General features: G+C 31.4%; 3 protein-coding genes across 3 annotated transcripts in view; 1 reads left to right on the forward strand and 2 right to left on the reverse strand.

Moving 5' to 3' along the window:
* Window positions 1-5,034, forward strand: part of HELRODRAFT_159928 (hypothetical protein) — a gene marked incomplete at both ends in the record, with an annotated part of 18,888 nt that extends 13,854 nt beyond the window's left edge. The window contains 12 exons of the mRNA XM_009016971.1: window positions 197-397; window positions 565-718; window positions 922-982; window positions 1,146-1,236; window positions 1,657-1,847; window positions 2,106-2,327; window positions 2,472-2,631; window positions 2,959-3,042; window positions 3,753-3,867; window positions 4,180-4,209; window positions 4,323-4,461; window positions 4,789-5,034. Coding sequence (XP_009015219.1) covers window positions 197-397; window positions 565-718; window positions 922-982; window positions 1,146-1,236; window positions 1,657-1,847; window positions 2,106-2,327; window positions 2,472-2,631; window positions 2,959-3,042; window positions 3,753-3,867; window positions 4,180-4,209; window positions 4,323-4,461; window positions 4,789-5,034 — 1,694 coding nt within the window. The remainder of the gene's footprint in view (window positions 1-196; window positions 398-564; window positions 719-921; window positions 983-1,145; window positions 1,237-1,656; window positions 1,848-2,105; window positions 2,328-2,471; window positions 2,632-2,958; window positions 3,043-3,752; window positions 3,868-4,179; window positions 4,210-4,322; window positions 4,462-4,788) is intronic.
* A 109-nt stretch (window positions 5,035-5,143) lies between these two features.
* On the reverse strand, window positions 5,144-9,779 carry HELRODRAFT_188198 (hypothetical protein; the record flags this gene model as incomplete). Its single annotated transcript, XM_009016972.1, has 11 exons — window positions 5,144-5,382; window positions 5,873-5,962; window positions 6,270-6,337; window positions 6,504-6,690; window positions 6,961-7,127; window positions 7,603-7,723; window positions 8,040-8,306; window positions 8,695-8,844; window positions 9,105-9,209; window positions 9,306-9,357; window positions 9,718-9,779. The coding sequence occupies 11 exons, from the start codon at window positions 9,777-9,779 to the stop codon at window positions 5,323-5,325; spliced, it is 1,329 nt and encodes a 442-aa protein (XP_009015220.1). The 3' UTR covers window positions 5,144-5,322.
* Window positions 9,780-10,623: 844 nt separating this feature from the next.
* HELRODRAFT_188199 (hypothetical protein) lies at window positions 10,624-15,329 on the reverse strand. Its single transcript, XM_009016973.1, has 11 exons — window positions 15,151-15,329; window positions 14,923-14,977; window positions 14,462-14,563; window positions 13,974-14,123; window positions 12,976-13,284; window positions 12,549-12,669; window positions 12,092-12,258; window positions 11,460-11,646; window positions 11,264-11,331; window positions 11,098-11,187; window positions 10,624-10,801 (listed from the first exon to the last, which is right to left on the reverse strand). Exons 1-11 carry the CDS (start codon window positions 15,201-15,203, stop codon window positions 10,748-10,750), a joined length of 1,356 nt encoding a protein of 451 aa, XP_009015221.1. The 5' UTR covers window positions 15,204-15,329; the 3' UTR covers window positions 10,624-10,747.
* Window positions 15,330-19,350: the final 4,021 nt, after the last annotated feature.

Raw genomic sequence — 19,350 nt, forward strand, 5'->3', positions numbered from 1 at the left:
CAAACACCTACATGATCATCATTATCAACATCATCTTCTTCTTCGTCATCATCATCATTAAAATCCTTATCATCATCACCATGCCAACCATCATAATTTTCCTCTCAATAATTATCCTAATAATCATCATCATCTCCATCATCACCATCATCTTTATAAATAACCATCTCCCTCATCGTCACCACTTTCCACACAGGAATGAGTCCCACTCACACGGATCGCTCCCTTAACATATCCAGACTTCTGTCCCCTAATGACCGGAAGAGGACGTACATTTACGAGGGTGCTTCATCACGGATTTCCACAACCTACACCTACGGAGCGAAAAGTGATCTTGTCACTGAGATAGCCCCAGAAAATCAAAGTCGTCATGAGTATGGGGTCACGTGTGGTGGTGGTGCTGATTGTGATTGTTGTAATGATGACTGAAGTGTCAACCATGATGATGATGATGATGATGATGATGATGGGAGTTTGTGATCATCAACATCTTCATCGTTATCATAGAATCTTCCCACTATCATCATCATCCTCACCATCTCATGATCGTCATTCCGAAATCAGCTGACCCGGACGTGATATCAGCCACACTCAACTGTAAAGTGGACCAAATGGTCAGTTACAACAAGCGGGAAGTCGCCAAACGCTATCATTACGTCACTAGCAACAGAATTGATGACGTCATCCTCATGGTGAAAGACACGTGGCAGGCTTTTAAGTAATGATGATGATGATACTGATGATGATGGCGTGAGGATGGTAATGACGTGATAATGATGATGATGAAGTGGAACAAATTCTGATGAAAATTATGAACATAGTATTAATGATATGATGATAATGATGATTGTGAAGCTGTTCTCGATAATGATGATGATACTAGTGATGATGATGATGATGGTTAGGATGATGATGTTACAGGGACGAGCCTTGGGATCTTTTTGGGAACCACGGATGGGATCCTCAACATAAATCCATGGAGGTGATGATGACGACGACGACGATGATGATGATGGTTATGGGATGATGATGATGATGGCGTTGACGATGACGATTATGATAGTATATGAGTTTGCGATGATGATGATGATGACGATGATGATGGTGATGACGATGCTGATGATGATGACGATAAATTCTCATAGGCGTTGTTTGTAGCTTTTGGTCCAAGTTTCAAATCCAGAAAGTCGTACAAAGGAACCTTTGAGAACATCGAACTCTACAACTTAATGTCACGTCAGTTTATTTTAAGCGCGTCCTATTGTTCGATTGATTTGATTGGCTGGCTGGATCGATTGATTTTGAATGGCTGTTGTTTTGAAAACTATAATTTGTTGATGGTTGCAAGGGTTTATTGATTCACATTCACAGACACACATCCACACACCAAACACACACACAAACACGCACACATAAAATTTTATTACGTAATTAATTACACATGCAAATTATATTACTCTTATAAAATTCAACTAATGGTTATTTCAATATATTATTATTATAATTTTTGTTCAAATAATCAAATTTCTTTTTTTATTCTGGTAATTTCAAACTAATTAATTAAACAATTCCTTTTTTTCAAATTTCAAAATAATTAATTTATTTATTTTTTTTCATAAAAACTTAATTTTCATCTCAAAATGATTCAAATGGCAGACTTACTGGGGGTCCGACCGTCCCCAAACAACGGAACTGCTGGATCACTGAACCATTTCCTCAAAAATGAAACGTCACTCCCTGTTACATCATCTTCAGGTTATGAGAACTGTACATTTCCAAGAAATGAAAACGATCTAAAAGCCAGGACGAATTTCAGTGTTTTTGGTTGCAGCGAACAGAAATATGAAGTTATTCAATTCATTCATTCATTTACTCACTCATTAGGTCACTCACTCACTCGCTCGCTCACTCACTCACTAACTCAATCACTCACTCAATCAATCAATCAATCAATCAATCAATCAATCAGTCAATCAGTCATTCACATTTCCATATATTCATTCATTCATTCATTCACTTATTCATTTATTCATTCATTCGTTCGTTCGTTCGTTCGTTCGTTCGTTCATTCATTCATTCAATCATTCATTTTTCAATTAATTTAGTTTCAGAGATTGAACAAATCAGACTCGGAGAGAAAATTCCTACTAGAGAAACACCTCGACCACGGAACGCCAAAATACTCAAACCATACTAGCCTAATCACAAACAGTAATGGTACAAGTAGTAGCAGTAGTAATGTATGTATACTTCACCAAAATGCCTTCGTTTCGGCTTTTAATAAAAATATAAGGCTGCCTTTGTGGTCAGCTTACAGATACGTTCAGGTTATTATTATCAAAAATATTATTATTATCATCAGTTTTTTTATATTTTGTATAATTATTTATATAACTTTGGTGATGAAGTGATACTGAAGAGAAAATTATTACAGAAAAATAGTAATTTATTTTTTGCTGCCAAAAAACAAGCCATCCAGCGGATCTCATCCAGACGTCTGTCCGTCGTTACGTCCGGATAAGTTGATCCCAGATCCCAGACTGACTCAAAATGAGCAGATAGGATGCCAAGAATGGACTGATCTTCATGATGATGGTAGTGGTGATTATACACCTGTTTCACTCATTAAAGGTGAGTGAGTGATTGTATAAGTGATTGATTGAGTGATTGAGTGAGTGAGTGAGTGATTGTGTAAATGATTGAGTGAGTGAGTGAGTGAGTGAGTGGATGAATGAATGAATGAATGAATGAGTGAGTGAGTGAGTGAGTGAGTGAGTGAATGAGTGAGTGAGTGAGTGAGTGAGTGAGTGAGTGAGTGAGTGAGTGAGTGAGTGAGTGAGTGAGTGAGTGAGTGAGTGAGTGAGTGAGTGAGTGAGTGAGTGAGTGAATGAGTGAATGAGTGACAAAAAAAGTGACCACCATCATCACCATCGTCATCGCCATCGTCATCATTTCCAGAATGGTCATCTTCATCAGAAGATGACTCACCGGACACAAAGTTACTCACTAACATCGTTCCTATGCACAAAAAGATGTACTCTGGTATAGTAAAAACTCTCTTCGTTATCATTATTATCCTGATTACTATTATTATCATTATTGTTATTATTATTATCATTATTATTATTAGATTAAATAGGATTTTATAATTATTTCATTATTAATATTTGGTATTTGGAGTTAGAAAATAAAAGGATGTTCCCATATTTATTCTTGTTATCATAATTCTTAATTATTATAACTATTATTATTATTATTATTATTATTAATATATATTCTTGATATCATAATTCTTAATTAATATTATTATAACTATTATTATTATTATTAATATTTATTCTTGTTATCATAATTTTTAATTATTATTATTATAACTATTATTATTATAACTATTATTATTATTATTATTATTATTATTATTATTATCATTATCATTATTTATTCTTGTTATCATAATTTTTAATTATTATTATTATAACTATTATTATTATTATTATTATTGTTATTATTATTATCTATTTATTCTTGTTATCATAATTCTTAATTAGTATTATTATAACTATTATTATTATTATCTATTTATTCTTGTTATCATAATTCTTAATTATTATTATTAAAACTATTATTATTATTATTATTAATATTTATTATTGTTATCATAATTCTTAATTATTATTATTATAACTATTATTATTATAAATAATATTTATTCTTGTTATCATAATTTTTAATAAATATTCTACTTGAAACAGAAACATGGTGTCCGCTGATGGCGATTATTGGCAAATATTCGCCGAGAACCGATGTTGTCCTAGGTCCCATATTCGATTACGACTCTGACGGTTTGATCGATTCGAATATTAATAAGTTCGTCCCTCCTTGATGCTCATCATATACTCACGTTATCATTTCGATGAGAATTTAATTTACTTCCCATGTTCCTCAACGTATTTCTTTTAATTCGATCAATCATTATTCAAATTTGTGGTAAAAAGTAGTTTGTGAAAACATTGCTTTCGGTAGAATGTGTGAGGATGTTGAACGTTATATCACTGCATTTGGTCGTGTATTACCAACGAAACTCACACATACACACACACACACACACCTACACACACACACACTCACACAGAGACATACACACTCACACACACACAACGCACGCGAATACACATTTAGGCCATGCATCAAACACATTGCATATGACAGGTGGGGGAAAAATGCCTCTAACCTTTTCCCATTCGCATATTCATCACAAAATATTTTAAAAATTATTTTAAAGAAAAAGTTTGAAAACTTATTAAAAAATGATTGACTGACAGAACAGTTAAAGGAATACCAATTCCAAGCCACTACTACGCCATTCTTTTACCAGTCCAGAAAAATGTTGGGACACCAAACTTTGATAGCATTGCGTTCGTCATCCCGAATAACGCCAGAGGAGCTAAGCATTATTGCCAGGTCGGTTGATTATGAGGCATGGCTGAGGGATGTTTGTTAGTATTATACCATAATGTTTATGTCTTTCGTTGATTCTATTTAAATCATTGATTATGTTTTGAAAATTTTAATTTAAAGTTTATTTGAGACAAAGTAAAATATGTTTACAAATGCTTAATTTGAAATTGAATATTGAAATTTTGAAAAAAAATAATTTTCCATATTATTGACCAACAAAACAGCTATCATCTAGCAACTTATGACTCAATGATATATATCTTAGTTTTACACATTATGAATTTAGGTATGTTTCAACTAATTAACTTTGAAAAATTATTTTTCTTCTAGACATCAGCTCAGTTTATTACCGAAAACAGAGCGAGAATAAGAGACATAGAACTTCTAACAAATTTAGAGTTCTTAACAAAAACTCCAGCTATAAACCAAACAAATAGCAGTAGTGGTGGTAGCGTCAGTGGTAGCAACGGCAGCGCCAGCAGTCGCGACAATGGCAGAAACAATGAAAATAATTACAATATAAGAACTAGGTTACATCTATCAAAAAAATCGTGGAAAGATTTTGAATTTTTATAATTTTTCTTGGTTTACTTAGGTTCTTTTGATGATCATGATTAATTTTTTTTATCTTGATTTCATATAATCTTGAATTGATTAAATTTTATTTATAAACATTTGATTAAACTTCTCTTGAACTGTATTTAAAGCTACTTTAAATTCTTAAACTAACATATCTCAAATAAAAACTAAAATAAAAATGATTTAATTTATAAATAAATTGATTTAAAGAGGTTTTTTAATCTATCGATAAAATATTTGTTTGTTTTAATTTGGTAAAAAATCGGAAGAAATAGATATATAAATCTATTTGGTATCGCTCCAATCTTCAATGATTCTTCTTGCCCGGTCTATCGTTTCATAGCGCTATTGTTGAAAAAAAACCATTTATTAAAAATATTCATTTAATTTGTCAATTGAAAAAATTTATCCAACTAGTGCCATTAAGCTTTTTATTGAAAAATTTTAAACAATTAAAAAACTATCGTTTATAAAAAAGCGTTTTAATTACATTACACGCAACAACAAAAAACTTTACCTTACATCGGTTTGAAACAGTAGAATGCATAATAATAACATCATGCCATGACAAGTTATATTTCGGTAAGTTACGTTACAAATGACATTAAATCACACATTACAGTTTTTAAGTCGTTACATTAAGTCATTAATACAGATTTACCGCATTGTTACGGATGCATTCTATTATTACATAACTTTAAATTACCTTAAAACAATAAGTTCCATCACCTTAGTTACATTAACATTAAGACATTAGTTGTTTTACATCGCATTGCACTGCCTCGATTACATCTTCTTTGCATTTAAATTACTACATCACATTACATCAATTTACCTTGAAACAGCAAATTCTTACAAGACTTTCATTGATTTCATTCCTGTCTTCGATATCGTAAAACATAGTCACCGGCAAAACTGCTATTTTCTGCGTAAGTCATAATGAAAAAATGTTTATCTTTCATTGTTTTAAATATTTCATTGTTTATTTATTTAAACTTATGAGTATTGAAATGTTTATTATTGAAAGAATGAATATCACCAATTGGCAAAACTCAATTGAAACCTAACTCAATGGCTAATGTGCTCTATAAATTTAAAAATAGCATTGGTAAAACATTGACCTAGAATACAATGAGTTATAATGTGTAAATTTGTTTACGTTAAAATTGTAAAAATAAGTTTTATTTGTTTAATTTTTCGTGACTGCTTCATTTAAGTTATGCAGAAATAACCATTTCGTTGAGCAGCCAGTTAGCGAATTGAAAATCTTTAGTTTGGCTGCTGTCTTTGACTGGAAAATCTTTATAAAAATTTAAATAAAATGAAAAAATCTTCCCTCCAAATATATTTTCACGTAAAATTTATGTTAAAATATTAAAAACAATCGGTCAAAACACTTAGAGAATTAAGAAGATATTTGAAAAGATTATGAAGGAAAAATGTAAAATAAAAATGGCTGAACGCACCGAAGTTTGAAACATTGACAACGACGTAATAGCTTCCTTCAGGTTTGAGAGGTTTCAATCCTAATTTGAGAAAGATCTCACACACTTGATCCACTTTGGTTGAAATTTCTCGGGGAAGGCTATTGAAATAACTGTTTGGATCTTCTCTGCCAGTGTACTCACCCTCCAAAGCTATCGCCACTGCTTCCTTATTTTGAGATTTTAAAGACATTTTTTTTTAAATAAATTTAGTAATTGAGTTTGTTTTGAAATTTGAATCATAATTTTTTTTTATTTTTAACTTTAGTCGTAACCGTGTTAGCATTGAAACTCCATGTTAACAAAATTTTTTTTATAAAATCTTTGGATGCAATCAGTGAAACATTAAAACCAACTCAATAAAGTCTCAGTATTGAATTTTATCTGAATAAAAATGCCTGGAACGTTTCATAACTTTCAAACTTCATTACAAGCAAACCTGAAGGGGAGTAGCAATCCTGTGTACGGAAGCGATGTGCATGGTGACAGCCTTCCGGATCAGATCATCCGGACCGATGCACCATCCCAATTTCCATCCCGTAACGGAAAGTAACTTCCCAGCACTGCAAATTTTCAACGTGCGTTCCCACATACCTGGTAGGGAGGCTGATGGAAAGTGTTATTCGGGATTTTATTAATTTTATTTTTCTTACGATAATTTTAAAATGTCGTGTGTTAAATGAATAAAAAAATTCTTTTGAAAAAAGCATGTTCGTTTATTACGTGGTTTAGTTAATATTTATGATCTTCTAATAGAAGAGAGTAGAAGAACCAATGAAAACCATATTAATTTCTAACATCTCGGACGTTTTACTATAAATTCTAAACGTTTTTGGTTGCTTAATTTGTTCGTTCATTGAATTATCTTTCAATTTCTCTGTCACTTGCCTAGCTGGTTAATAAGAGTTGTAACAGAATTTGCGTCTGTCGGATTTTGATCTTTTAAAAATAAAAAAGATTTGTGTTTGTGGTGTGTGTGTCTGTGTGTTATGTGTGTGTTTGTGTGTTGTTTCTGACTCTATGTTAAACGTGCCCACATCAGCCCCAAATTAAAGAAAAATTAGAATTAAAAACTCCCAACCAATCGAGACGTGCTTCAGCGGTTCCTGCACCATTCGCTCGTAGACTTCATCTGAGATACAGAGGACATCATGCTTGGTGCATAGCTGGGAAATCTTCGACAATTCATCAGTGGTGAATACCTTTTATGAGTGAGTTCCTCCAATTTATGTTTCATTTAATTTTGAAAAAAATTTTGAATGATTTATAAAAAAAAATTATAAAAACTTTTAAGAAAATTCTAGTTAATTTATTTTAAAGTTTCGCTTAAATATGAATTCATCTTCCAGTGTATTACTGTTATTAATTTTTTTAATTAATTTTTAGTAAGTATCAACAACACACACACACACACACACACACACACACACACACACACACACACACACACACATGAATGTGCGTGAATCCAGTTTTAGACCATTAAACCAATTGATCAAGTTGCATTGTGAAGCGAACCTTAGCCAGCGGATTATGAGGAGTGTTTACGATGATCAGTTTAGTTTTTGCGGAAAATTTGGATTTCAATTCTTCTTCATCAAACTCAAAACGTGTTGTATGAAGGTCACGGTCGTTAAGTTTCTGGTTAGCGTCAGATGTTGTGACTGGCGTGTCGTTTTTGCATTTGTCATCTTCAACAATGTTTAGTTTGACGTACACAGGCACTCCACCACATGAATTCACTATGTAACTGAAGCCTTTGAATGCTGGCTGGAATATTATCACCTGTGTGTGTGTGTGTGCGTGTGTGTGTGCGTGTGTGTGTGCGTGCGTGGGTATGTGCGTGTGCATTTGTTTAAAATGTCAGTTTATTAAATACTACTTATACTTCGGGAGTTAATAATGCAATCTGTGCCAATTTTTCAACATCTTTTAATGGTTCAATCAAATTTCATTCGTGGCTTGGCTCTTGTTATATTTTAAGTAGCCACGTCCAACATTTGTATCAATTTGAACCGGCAACTCTGGTTTGTTTAACATCGTAAATAACATTTACTTTTTGGGCCTTCAGATGAGGAAACTTTTTTTCATTTTTGTTTAAATTTTAAAATTTTCTACAGATTATTTTTTGCTGACGCTATTCATAAGAACTTCATTTAAGAACACTACTGACCTCATCTCCCGGTCTGACGAGGGAAAAAATGCAGCAAAAGAGACCATGGACCGCCCCTGCTGTGACCAAAACGTTCCTCTCCGGGTTCAAATCCCTCTTCAACTCGGTCCCGTACAACTTCGCTACAATGTTTGCCAACCTTGGATGGCCCTAGTGGTAAAATAGTTTGCTATATGATAGTTGTTAAGAGCTGTTGATGAGTTTTAGTATTTTTGGTTTTTCTTAAATGGAAAAATTTGAAACAGCAATAAAAATAATAATGAGAAACAGAGGAAATTAGCGCGCTAAAAAATTTTTTTCATAAAAAAAAACAAAATAAAAGAAAGTTAATCGCAAAGAAATTTTAAAGCTGGTATTACCAAACAAACATTTAAAAATTTGAAAATTTTTGCCACAATTTTTATTCAAACCGTCTGTTTTGTGTACTGGTGTATGAGGGAGTTATTGTTCTCATTGTTGACGAGGGACTTAAAGGCAGACGAAACATGTTTTGGCGGGGAGAAATCAGGAAAACCCTGACGGAGAGTTAAATTTTAATTAAAAAAAAATAATAATAAAAAATAAAAAAATAAAACCATCAAAGAAAAAATAATAAAATGAAAAATAAGAACTGTTGTGAAGTTTATCGCGTCAGTGTCCGCAGGGGTCGAATCTTGGTAGTTCCTGTTAAATATTGTTCATTTTGATATGATTGTTTTTCAGGTTTTTTATACTAGTAACCGATCTCATTTTTTTAGATACAAGTTTCATTCATCTTGTACCTTTATTAGTTTTAACAATTGTAAATTAAACCCCAAAACCCCAAAAAAAAAATGAATTCAAATTATTTTTAAAAATGTGTTCATAGTATTTAATATTTTATTCATTACAAATGTAATGTCGAAATCAATTAAAAACTCATTAATTATAATGTAGGCTCTATACTATATTGCGATTTCATTGCAATAATGTGATTAATTCAAATTAATTACCAGAAATTATTGAAATAAAATTGAAGAATAATAGTAGTTACAGAAAGCTAACCAAATCGAGATTGGATGGCTGTCAGTTGGAGAATCTTCTCTCAATGTTTTTGGAGTCGTCATGCTCTAAAATATAATATTATTTTCGTTAGAATATTTGGTTGTTTGTTTGTTTGTGTGTTTGTTTGTTCGTTCGTTTGTTTAGATAAGATAACTATTAATTAAAGAACTGAATAACTAAAAGGATTATATGTTAGTTAACAAAAATTATATAGCTGGATGAACTGTGGTTCCTATATTGTTGTGTTTATCAACACTGAAATTAAACATTGCTATGCTATATATGCAACAAAGCGAATTTGGCAGACCATTCCAAACAACTGGTCCCGACACAGCGATACCTCTAGTGTGGTGTGTGAGTGTGTGTGTGTGTGTGAGTGTGTGTATGTGTTATGTATATGTGTATAACTTCAGTAATTTCATTCACAGATCTGATATTACGTTACAAGCGAACTTTGGAGCCAGTTTATTTAGAGACAAGCTCTTCGCTGTACGTTTTCGTTTATACCGACACCCGCACGCTACTCTATGTGTGAAAATTTGTGTGTGTGTGTGTGTGTGTGTATGTGGTGTGTTTATGTGTTTGTGTGTGTGTCTGCTGTCGTGAGTGAGTGAGACCGTGTGAGGAGTGTACGTGTGTGATATTAATGTTTATACGTCAGGATGGTCGGTACATTGGTCGTTGAACTCTGACCATTTAAATAGCATCTGTTTTTTTTAGTTTAGAACAAGATTTTGATTTACTGCGTAACAAACTTAGCTAGCCTATTTTATATTATCATACATCCTATCGTGTTATTTATTCTGTAAGTTTTTTATGCTGATCAAATGAACAAACTAATTTGGGCGGTGGCACGGTGGCAATCATTTCATTGGAGAAAGATAAATTTCAGTCTGATTCGAAATATTTTTCAATGTAATTGGAAGCGAATTTATTTTATTAAAACAAAAAATTCAATACAATTTTAATTATAATTTGTTAGAAGCATGTAAAAGTTTGAAGTTAATTCAGGAATTTTGAGAAAAGCAACTTAGATCTCCCAGCCTTCAAACATTCTTCCCACTTTATCTAAAGTTTCTTGGCTCTGTTTTGAAATAATAAATGTAAAATACTTTTTCTCGCTTGAATATTTATAAAAATGTTCAATCATTGGTTGGTTGATTGGTGGTTGGTTTGTTGCTGGTTGGATGGTTGGTCGATTGGATGGATAGTAGGTTAATTGGTTGGTAGGTGGTTCGGTTTGTTGGTTGGATAAATATCTAATTAATTGATTAATCGATCGATTGATCTATTGATTAATTGATTAAATGATTAATTGGTTGATTGATTTATTGATTGACTGATGGATGGATTAATTGATTGATTGATTAATTTGACTACCTTGAAACAGCAAACTCTGACCAGATTCAGATCAATTTCGTCTTTATTTTTGTTATCGTAAAACTTAGAAACTGGCCAAACTTTTACTTTCTGAAAAAGATATTATTTATGAATTGTTTAGTTTGAAAAATCTGAAATGAAACATCAAAGACGGTTTTTTATAAACCTTTTCATTTCGAAGCCATTTAACAAATTGCAAATCTTTGGTGAGCTCCGGTTCATCTGATCCACAATCTTTAATCAAAAGAAATTCGATACAAAATAAGTCAATAAAAATCGATCAATTAACCACAAAAATGTAAATTTGTTTCATGACATTTAAAATAACCTACGCCTGCCCCAACTAACAAACATCAACCAACCAATTGCAGACACATCAATGATGAGATAGTAGCTCCCCTCCGGTTTGATGGGTCTCAATCCTACCTTTCTAAACATCTCCAGCACTTGATCCACTTTGTTGGATACCTCGATTGGAAGACTATTTAAGTAGCTGCTAGGATCTTCTCTTCTTTCGTATTCTTCCTCCAGAGCTATTGCTATTGCTTCCTGGTTCAAGTAAAAAAAATTGACAAATTGGGTGAAAAAATTGTTAAATTGAATGGAAAAGATGTCAAATTAGGTGAAAGATTTGTTGAATGGGTATAAGAATTTGTAGAAATGCACTTTATTTTATAAATTTTACATCGATTTGATGTTTATACTGATGAAAATTTTGAAGTTTTGTTGTCAAAGTGCTTTAAAGATTATCATTTGTCGGGATATATTACCAAATTTATTGAAAGTAAAAAAATGTTCAATTTTACCTCAATACCTACCAATTTAAAAAAATATATACAACTGTTGTAAAAATAAAATTGCGATAACAATCGATTTATACAACAACCACATACACCACACACATACACAACACACACACATGTATATACAAAAAACACACACACAAACCCAGACACACAAAAATCGAATTTCAAAAAACACAAATCCATCCAACCGATAGGATAGAACAGCTCCTACCAATGGACATGTTGTTCAACCTGCCGGCCTCCTTAAGCATATCATCCGAACCGATGCACCATCCCACTTTCCATCCAGTCGATGACAGGCACTTCCCGGCACTGCCAATTTTTATCGTCCGCTCCCACATTCCGGGTAGAGAAGCTGGAAAAATAATTTGTTATAGGCTATCTGGATGAAATAGTTATATAATGTAATAATATCATGTGATTTATACAGCGTTCTTACGTGTCAAACATTTGCAATCACATATCCCGATAAAAATAACACTAAGTAATAGTAATGTTAAGTTATTAATATGGCACCAAGATGAACCAGCATTAGCTCCGAAAGCTTTTTCAAATAGGTGATATCCAGTGTAATTGCTTGTTATATTTTTTCATTATTTAATAACTGAAAACAAAATTTTTGGATAATTTTGAACATTTACAAACCAATGGAGAGATGCTTGTTTGGTGGCAGAACCATACGCTCGTAGACCTCATCTGAGATAACTTTCACCCCATACTCAATGCATAATTTCGATATTATTGTCAGTTCTTTCAGTGTAAACACCTGGATTTATTTTTTTTTTTATTTTTGAAAATTTGAAAAAATAAAAAAATTGATCTTGAAAATATCAACGTTTTCGTCTGATTCAATTTAATAAAATAAGAAATTTAAACTTTGAATGTTATACTATTATTTTTAAAAGACAATATCAAAAAAGTATCATCAAGTAAATATTTAAAGTTTTTTTTCGAAATTTCTGGTTATATAGATAAGACAAATCCAGCATTAATTAAATTTTGAATGGCCAATCAACATCCATTCCTACTAAAATGTTCTGAATTAAAATTACGTCAAACACAAAACATTCACCTTTCCGAATGGATTATGGGGAGTGTTGACGATGATGAGTTTTGTTTTGGTTGAAAACTTTGATCTCAATTCATCTTCATCAAACACAAACCGTCCAGTGTTTTGTCCTTCAGTGCTTTCTACGTCATAAGGCTGGTCAGAAGTTTGACCGTTCGTTTCTGCTTTGTGATTAGTTCCATTTTGGACAACATTTTTACTGTATTTCGCTGTTTCATTTCTGACGAGTTTGAGCGGAACGTGTACAGAGATGCCCTGACAATGTCTTATAATTCTTTCGTAACTATAGAAGGCTGGTTGAAAAGTTATCACCTGTGTTTTTGATGTTGGGTTAGGAATTCTTTAAAGTTCAAATTGTATGTGTGTGTGTATGTGTGTGTGTGTGTATGTGTGTGTGTGTGTGTTGTGTGTGTGTGTGTTGTGTGTGTGTGTGTTGTGTGTGTAATTGTTGTTTAGTCGGTTGTTCAAAAGTTATTTTCAATTAATTAAGTATGGATCTATGGACACAATATACTCAATGAATATAAAAATGTTTGTGATTGATTTTGAAGTTTTTAGCAAGCTTGTGATGATAATGTGTTGTATCGTAAATTTCTCAAATTATTTTTAATTAAATTCCGTATTTTTTTATAAACACCTAGGGAAGTTTATTCACGGAATGATTTATCTTATTCGAATAGTTGAAAAGTGGCACTCCACTCAAATCAAGTGACTTTTGACTTTTAGACATTATTGGCTGACCAGACTAAATAAATTTTAAAAATTTTACTCAGACATACGGCATAAGTCTACAAACAGCCTCGTCGACACTAAAGTTCAATTACAAGTATTGGAAAGAATATTATGTACTAGACGGATCTGCGATTCGTTGCAAAAATAAGGAAGAAAAACTTTTTTTACAGTTTTATTTCTGAATGTAAATTCGTTTCGATTCCGAATACATTTTTGTTTTGACTTTTTTTTCAATAATTTTAAATAAAATTACTCTTAACATTACTAACCTCATCTCCAGGTTTGACAATGGAAGAGATGCTACAAAAGAGACTATGGACTCCACCAGCGTTCACCAACACGTTTGTCCTCGGGTTCAACTCCCTCTTCAGTTCGGCACCGTAGAGTTTCGCAAGGATCTTTGTCAATTTTGGATGCCCCTTTTATGATTGAGTAGTTGTCTTTTTCAGGTAATTGTGAATAGTTTTTATGTGATGTGCGGTGAACATTAATTTAAATGGAAAAGTTTGCTGTAATGTTTTTGATTATGTGGCCTGATGGTAAAGGTTTCTGACACCACGGCTGCAGCAACCGGATTCGAAAGCAAAAAGACCCCCGTCTAATGCACAGAATGTCTGTAATGCGTTGGTTCAAGTCTATATCAGCAACAGCGTGCATTGGTCATAGTTGAGATCTTTAAAAATGCTAAAAATTAAATTTAAAAAATTAAAATCTTATATTAGAAAATAAATCTATGAATGGAGTGTATGTATCCTACCATCTTTTTGCTGTACTGATGAGTCAAAATGTTGTCCTCATTTCGAACAAGGGATTGCAGTGCAGACGTCAAATGCTCTGGCGGAAAATAATCTGGAAATCCCTGAAAAATTTACCATTTAAGATTTTTAATTTATTTTATGATCTAACATCAACAAATAAAAATTGATTAAAATTGATACTACAATTTTATAATTTTTCATGATTTCTAATAAACTGAGCTAAAAAATTGATTAGAATTGATATTGTTTAAAAAATTCTTTCATGATTTATTCATCTATCTAGTAATCGTTAATGATGAAGTTTTTGAAAGGAACCACTTTTGTGAAGGTGATAAAAATATTTTTTATGATACCTAGGACACGAATGAAATACTTTAAATAATTAAAATACATAAAAAGTTTCTAGTTGTGGCAATAAATTATTAAGTATTTTTTTTTTTAAATTAATTAGAATTTAAACCGCAGTTAAGTCAACGACATCTTTTTTCTTCGCGGATATGCAGTCAGATGATAAACTGGTTTTTAATGGTTTCATTGTTAATAATTTTACATTTGCGGTTATTATTTTTAAAATTTATTAAATTTTAATATTTTGACATAATTTCTTAACTTATTGATTAATTAACTAATTAGTTTTTTTTAGCAATAAATAACTTTAACTTTGAAAAAAATTCATTTGATTACTAACACACACGTAACATCCTTGTGTTTATTCACAGTCACAGTTTCAACTGCCGTCATTTTGAGACTCCTTACTGACTTTATCTTCGCTAGAGCAGCAAAAAACCAACTACTTTTTCAAAAACTAATTAAAATATAAATTATTTTCTTACAACCCACTTTAATTTTTAATTGTTTTTTCAAAAAATTGATGTAAAAACAGACGAAATTTACAAAATTCTCGCGAAATTACCGTCTTATATATACTTTAGTTCCTCATTAAACCTTACAAAAAATTGAATAATTAAGGATGTTGCATAAAATTATTTGTATATGTTGTTGTATGTAAATTTGATTACATATATAGTGTGTGAGCGCGTGGTGTGTGTGTGTGTGTGTGTGTGTGTGTGTAAAATCAAGCAAGCGTGTTAATTGCTTCATGCCAGTTTATGGGTATTATGAAGAACATTGATTTTCTGTGTTACTACTACGACTGCGGCTACTACTATTAGTACTACTACAGTTGTCGCTACTAATGCTACTACTAAAACTGCTACTACAGCTTTTACAACAAATAATAATCGTAATAAAATGGTTTATAATTTGATGAAACCTGATATAAATGATGTATAATTTTCGTTCGAAAGATGAAAGTTCACTGGCACTCTTACGTAATCAATTAATTAATTATTCAATTAAGTAATTTTTTTCGGGTTAAAATCAAATTATTGCGTAGCCACGCCAAGCAGTGAATTAGCATATCCGTCATAAGTTATATAAGTTATGTGCCCCCTCTCTCCGACCCCCTTCTAAATTTACAAGATGGGGCACTAGATTAACTTAACCCATTCTTAGTCTTAATTGAGACAGTAAGAATCTCTGTTCGACCTGTATCTTTTAATAGATTAAATCTGGCTTAGAAATTTGTAGTAATACAGGGAACACATGGAGAACTAAAAGAAGATAGCCTTTAAGATTTACTATAGGGTATGGTGTAAAACTACACATACACATACTATGCAATATTATTTCGTCAGTTTTTAGCGTTTATAAGCTGATAAAACGAACAAATTATTTTGATGAGAGTAGTCATTTTCATTTAAGAAATAATGAAAATTTATTTTCTAGTTTGAGGTATTGTTAATTAAAACCTGATACCTGTGTTTGCCTGATAATTAATTTTTAATTTAAAAATTAATTAAACGAACTAAAAAGATGGCGTTAATTTAAAAAAATCATTTGTACAACAGACCACACATTATAATTGGTTTAAAATCCAAAATTGTCACATATATGCGACAATAAAGGATAGCTTTAAGATAGTTAAACGGTTAAAGCACCTGGTTTTAATGTTGTAGTGCCCGGTTTCAAATGCGAAAGCATCCCCTTTAGCCACTCTCATGCCCACATATGTTACGCGTTTGCTCAGAGGTATTTATGAAAGAAAAAAAATCAGTGAAAACCACCACCACCACAACAACAACAATAAAAACAATATTATTAGATACACAGAAACATCAACAACGACAACAACAACATCAACAACACGACAGACATACAAAAAGACAACAACAACAACAATAATAATAATATTAATAATAATAATAATAGGCTCTCTAACTTAACGTATTTCGACTAGTATGGCGAGAACTCCTTTGTTAAGCTTGCAAACATTTTGGCAAATCACACATGCGCATAGTTTGAATTCTAATAAATAAATAAATATATAAATATGAATATTTAAATATTTATAAATTATAATATGTTAAATCTAATTAATATATATATATATATCATTCAATTATTATTATTATTATATATATATAACAATTATATTTATATGGGTTATTTATTATATGTGTATAAATGAACAAAATTATATATTTCATTGTACATCATTATCATATCCATAATATCTTTCATTTTACCTTTCAGTCATTCATTCAGTCATTTATTTATTCGTTCGTTTGTTGTTCTTCCTTTCATCACTACTACCTCTACTGTTACTAATTGCTACTACTATCAAGATTACTACTATAACAACTATTACTACTACTACTACTACTACTACTACTACTACTACTACTACTACTAATACTACTAATACTAATAATACTAATACTAATACTACCACTAGTAATAGAAATTATAATACTAATAATACTAATACTAATACTACCACTAGTAATAGAAATTATAATAATAATAATAATAATAAAAATAATAATAGTTCATAAAAGTAATGGTAAATATTTGATCTTCATAGTTTATAAATCCTCATCGTGAACGAAGATTAACAAATTAACAATAACAGACACTAACTAAATCCACAAACACACACACACACAACACACTTACACACACAGACACACACACAACACACACACACACAGACAAACACAATCTCACATACTGACACATCTAAACACACACACACACACATACACATACATACATAAACATTCATACATAACCTAAAAACACAAACATAGGTATAATAAAATACTCAAACTGAACTTAACACACACAAACAAACACACTCACACACACAGACACATCAGCACACTTCACACATACAAATTAGTTATGCAAATATTAACATAATTAGTTAACAAAATGGTAGACATAAATGTACAATCACGCAAACAAACACACACACACACACATACACGTACACCAACGTACACACACACGCACACATACACGCACACACATTCATAAATATACATTCAAATAGACGCAGACAATAGGCGTAAAGATTTATAATAATAGACTCATTTAAACACTTTCTAAGATATTAAATTAAACTATTTACACACACAAACACACACACACACATAAACATGTATATATATATATATATATATATATACACACACGCACATACACACACATTGTAATATATGTGTTTCAAACGCTTTTGAGAATTGCAAGCATGGTTGAGTGACTCGATGGATTATCAAACTTGTAACAATTTTTTTTATTAAACAATTTCACTAAACAAATTAAGAATGTTTGTTATGCAAGGTTTAAAGTGTTTAATGATGTTTAAAGATGTTTGTGTAACGTTTGATTGACTTTTTTTAATTAAAATAATGACGAGAGAGAGAGAAAAAGAGAGAGAGGAAAACAGAAAGAAAGAGTGATGCATATACAATTATAAGTCTACTACTAATACTAATGTTATTACTATAAGCAAGTATTTCATTTTATTTTCTATCCATTTCAATTTTTCTATTTTACTTATGAAGCTACAGGAAAAACTTAAAAGACAGTCTTTAACTTGGAATAAAAATGTCGGAAAATTTTAATTGACGCATTCATTTCTAAAGGTTGTAAGTGTTTACATCAAAATGGATACCCGATGTTGTATATTTATTATAGAGTAAATATGCATATATAGAAATACGTATATACACGTACACACACACACACACACACTGATGCATGCACACACACACACACACACATATATATATAAACATATATAACACACACATATATGATAGTGAGGTGATCGAACGAAAGAGTCACACACACACAGATACACATACACACACACACATACATACACCCAAACTTACAAACACTTTCGTTTTACTCACGTTCACAGACATAAACACGTACATTCGCAAACACATTAGCAAAAATCTTATTTAAATATTTGTAAATGTGTATGTATGTGTACGTGCAAATTTGTGGACGTACTCATATGTGCGTGTGTGTTTGTATGTGTGTGTGTGTGCGTGTTTATGTGCGTGAGTGTGTGCATATATATACACACCTACATCCGGCCAATAAGCACCTTGCAAACTTTTTTGCCTACAGTTTCATAAGAAATTACACAACGATTTATTAGCAATTCTATTTTGAGTAAGTTCATTTTCTTTTCTAGCTAGTTGACTGTGGTATATGTTAATATGTCAACGTATCAGCGATGCGTGAATGAAATTTATTTAAGAATTCCATTTCATATCAGAGGTTTAGTCTGAAAACGCTCAATTCGCGCTTAGGAAATGGTGGTGTCTTAAGTTAAGTTTCACCGTGGCTATTAATAAACGGCTGAAAATCAGATCTCATTTTAATTGTCATCATTATCTGGGATTAATTATTAATTAAATGTAATTATGTTATTTCAAGCAGCGAATAAAAATAATTAAATTTAAGATATATAAACTTATTTGTACCATAATTTTACTTTAACGTTTCTTTCATTAGTTAAATTTAT

The sequence above is a fragment of the Helobdella robusta genome (assembly GCF_000326865.2).
Source record: "Helobdella robusta unplaced genomic scaffold HELROscaffold_2, whole genome shotgun sequence".
Taxonomy (NCBI): Eukaryota; Metazoa; Annelida; class Clitellata; order Rhynchobdellida; family Glossiphoniidae; genus Helobdella; species Helobdella robusta.

Bases quoted from the DNA above. Each gene is read 5' to 3' on its own strand.
- HELRODRAFT_188199 (XM_009016973.1), bottom strand. From the start codon at position 15,203: ATGACGGCAGTTGAAACTGTGACTGTGAATAAACACAAGGATGTTACG. The intron at 12,670-12,975 runs GTGAATGTTTTG...AAATAAATCCAG, and splicing joins CCCATAATCCATTCGGAAAG to GTGTTTACACTGAAAGAACT. The intron at 11,332-11,459 runs GTTGGTTGATGT...TTTTGATTAAAG, and splicing joins CATTGATGTGTCTGCAATTG to ATTGTGGATCAGATGAACCG.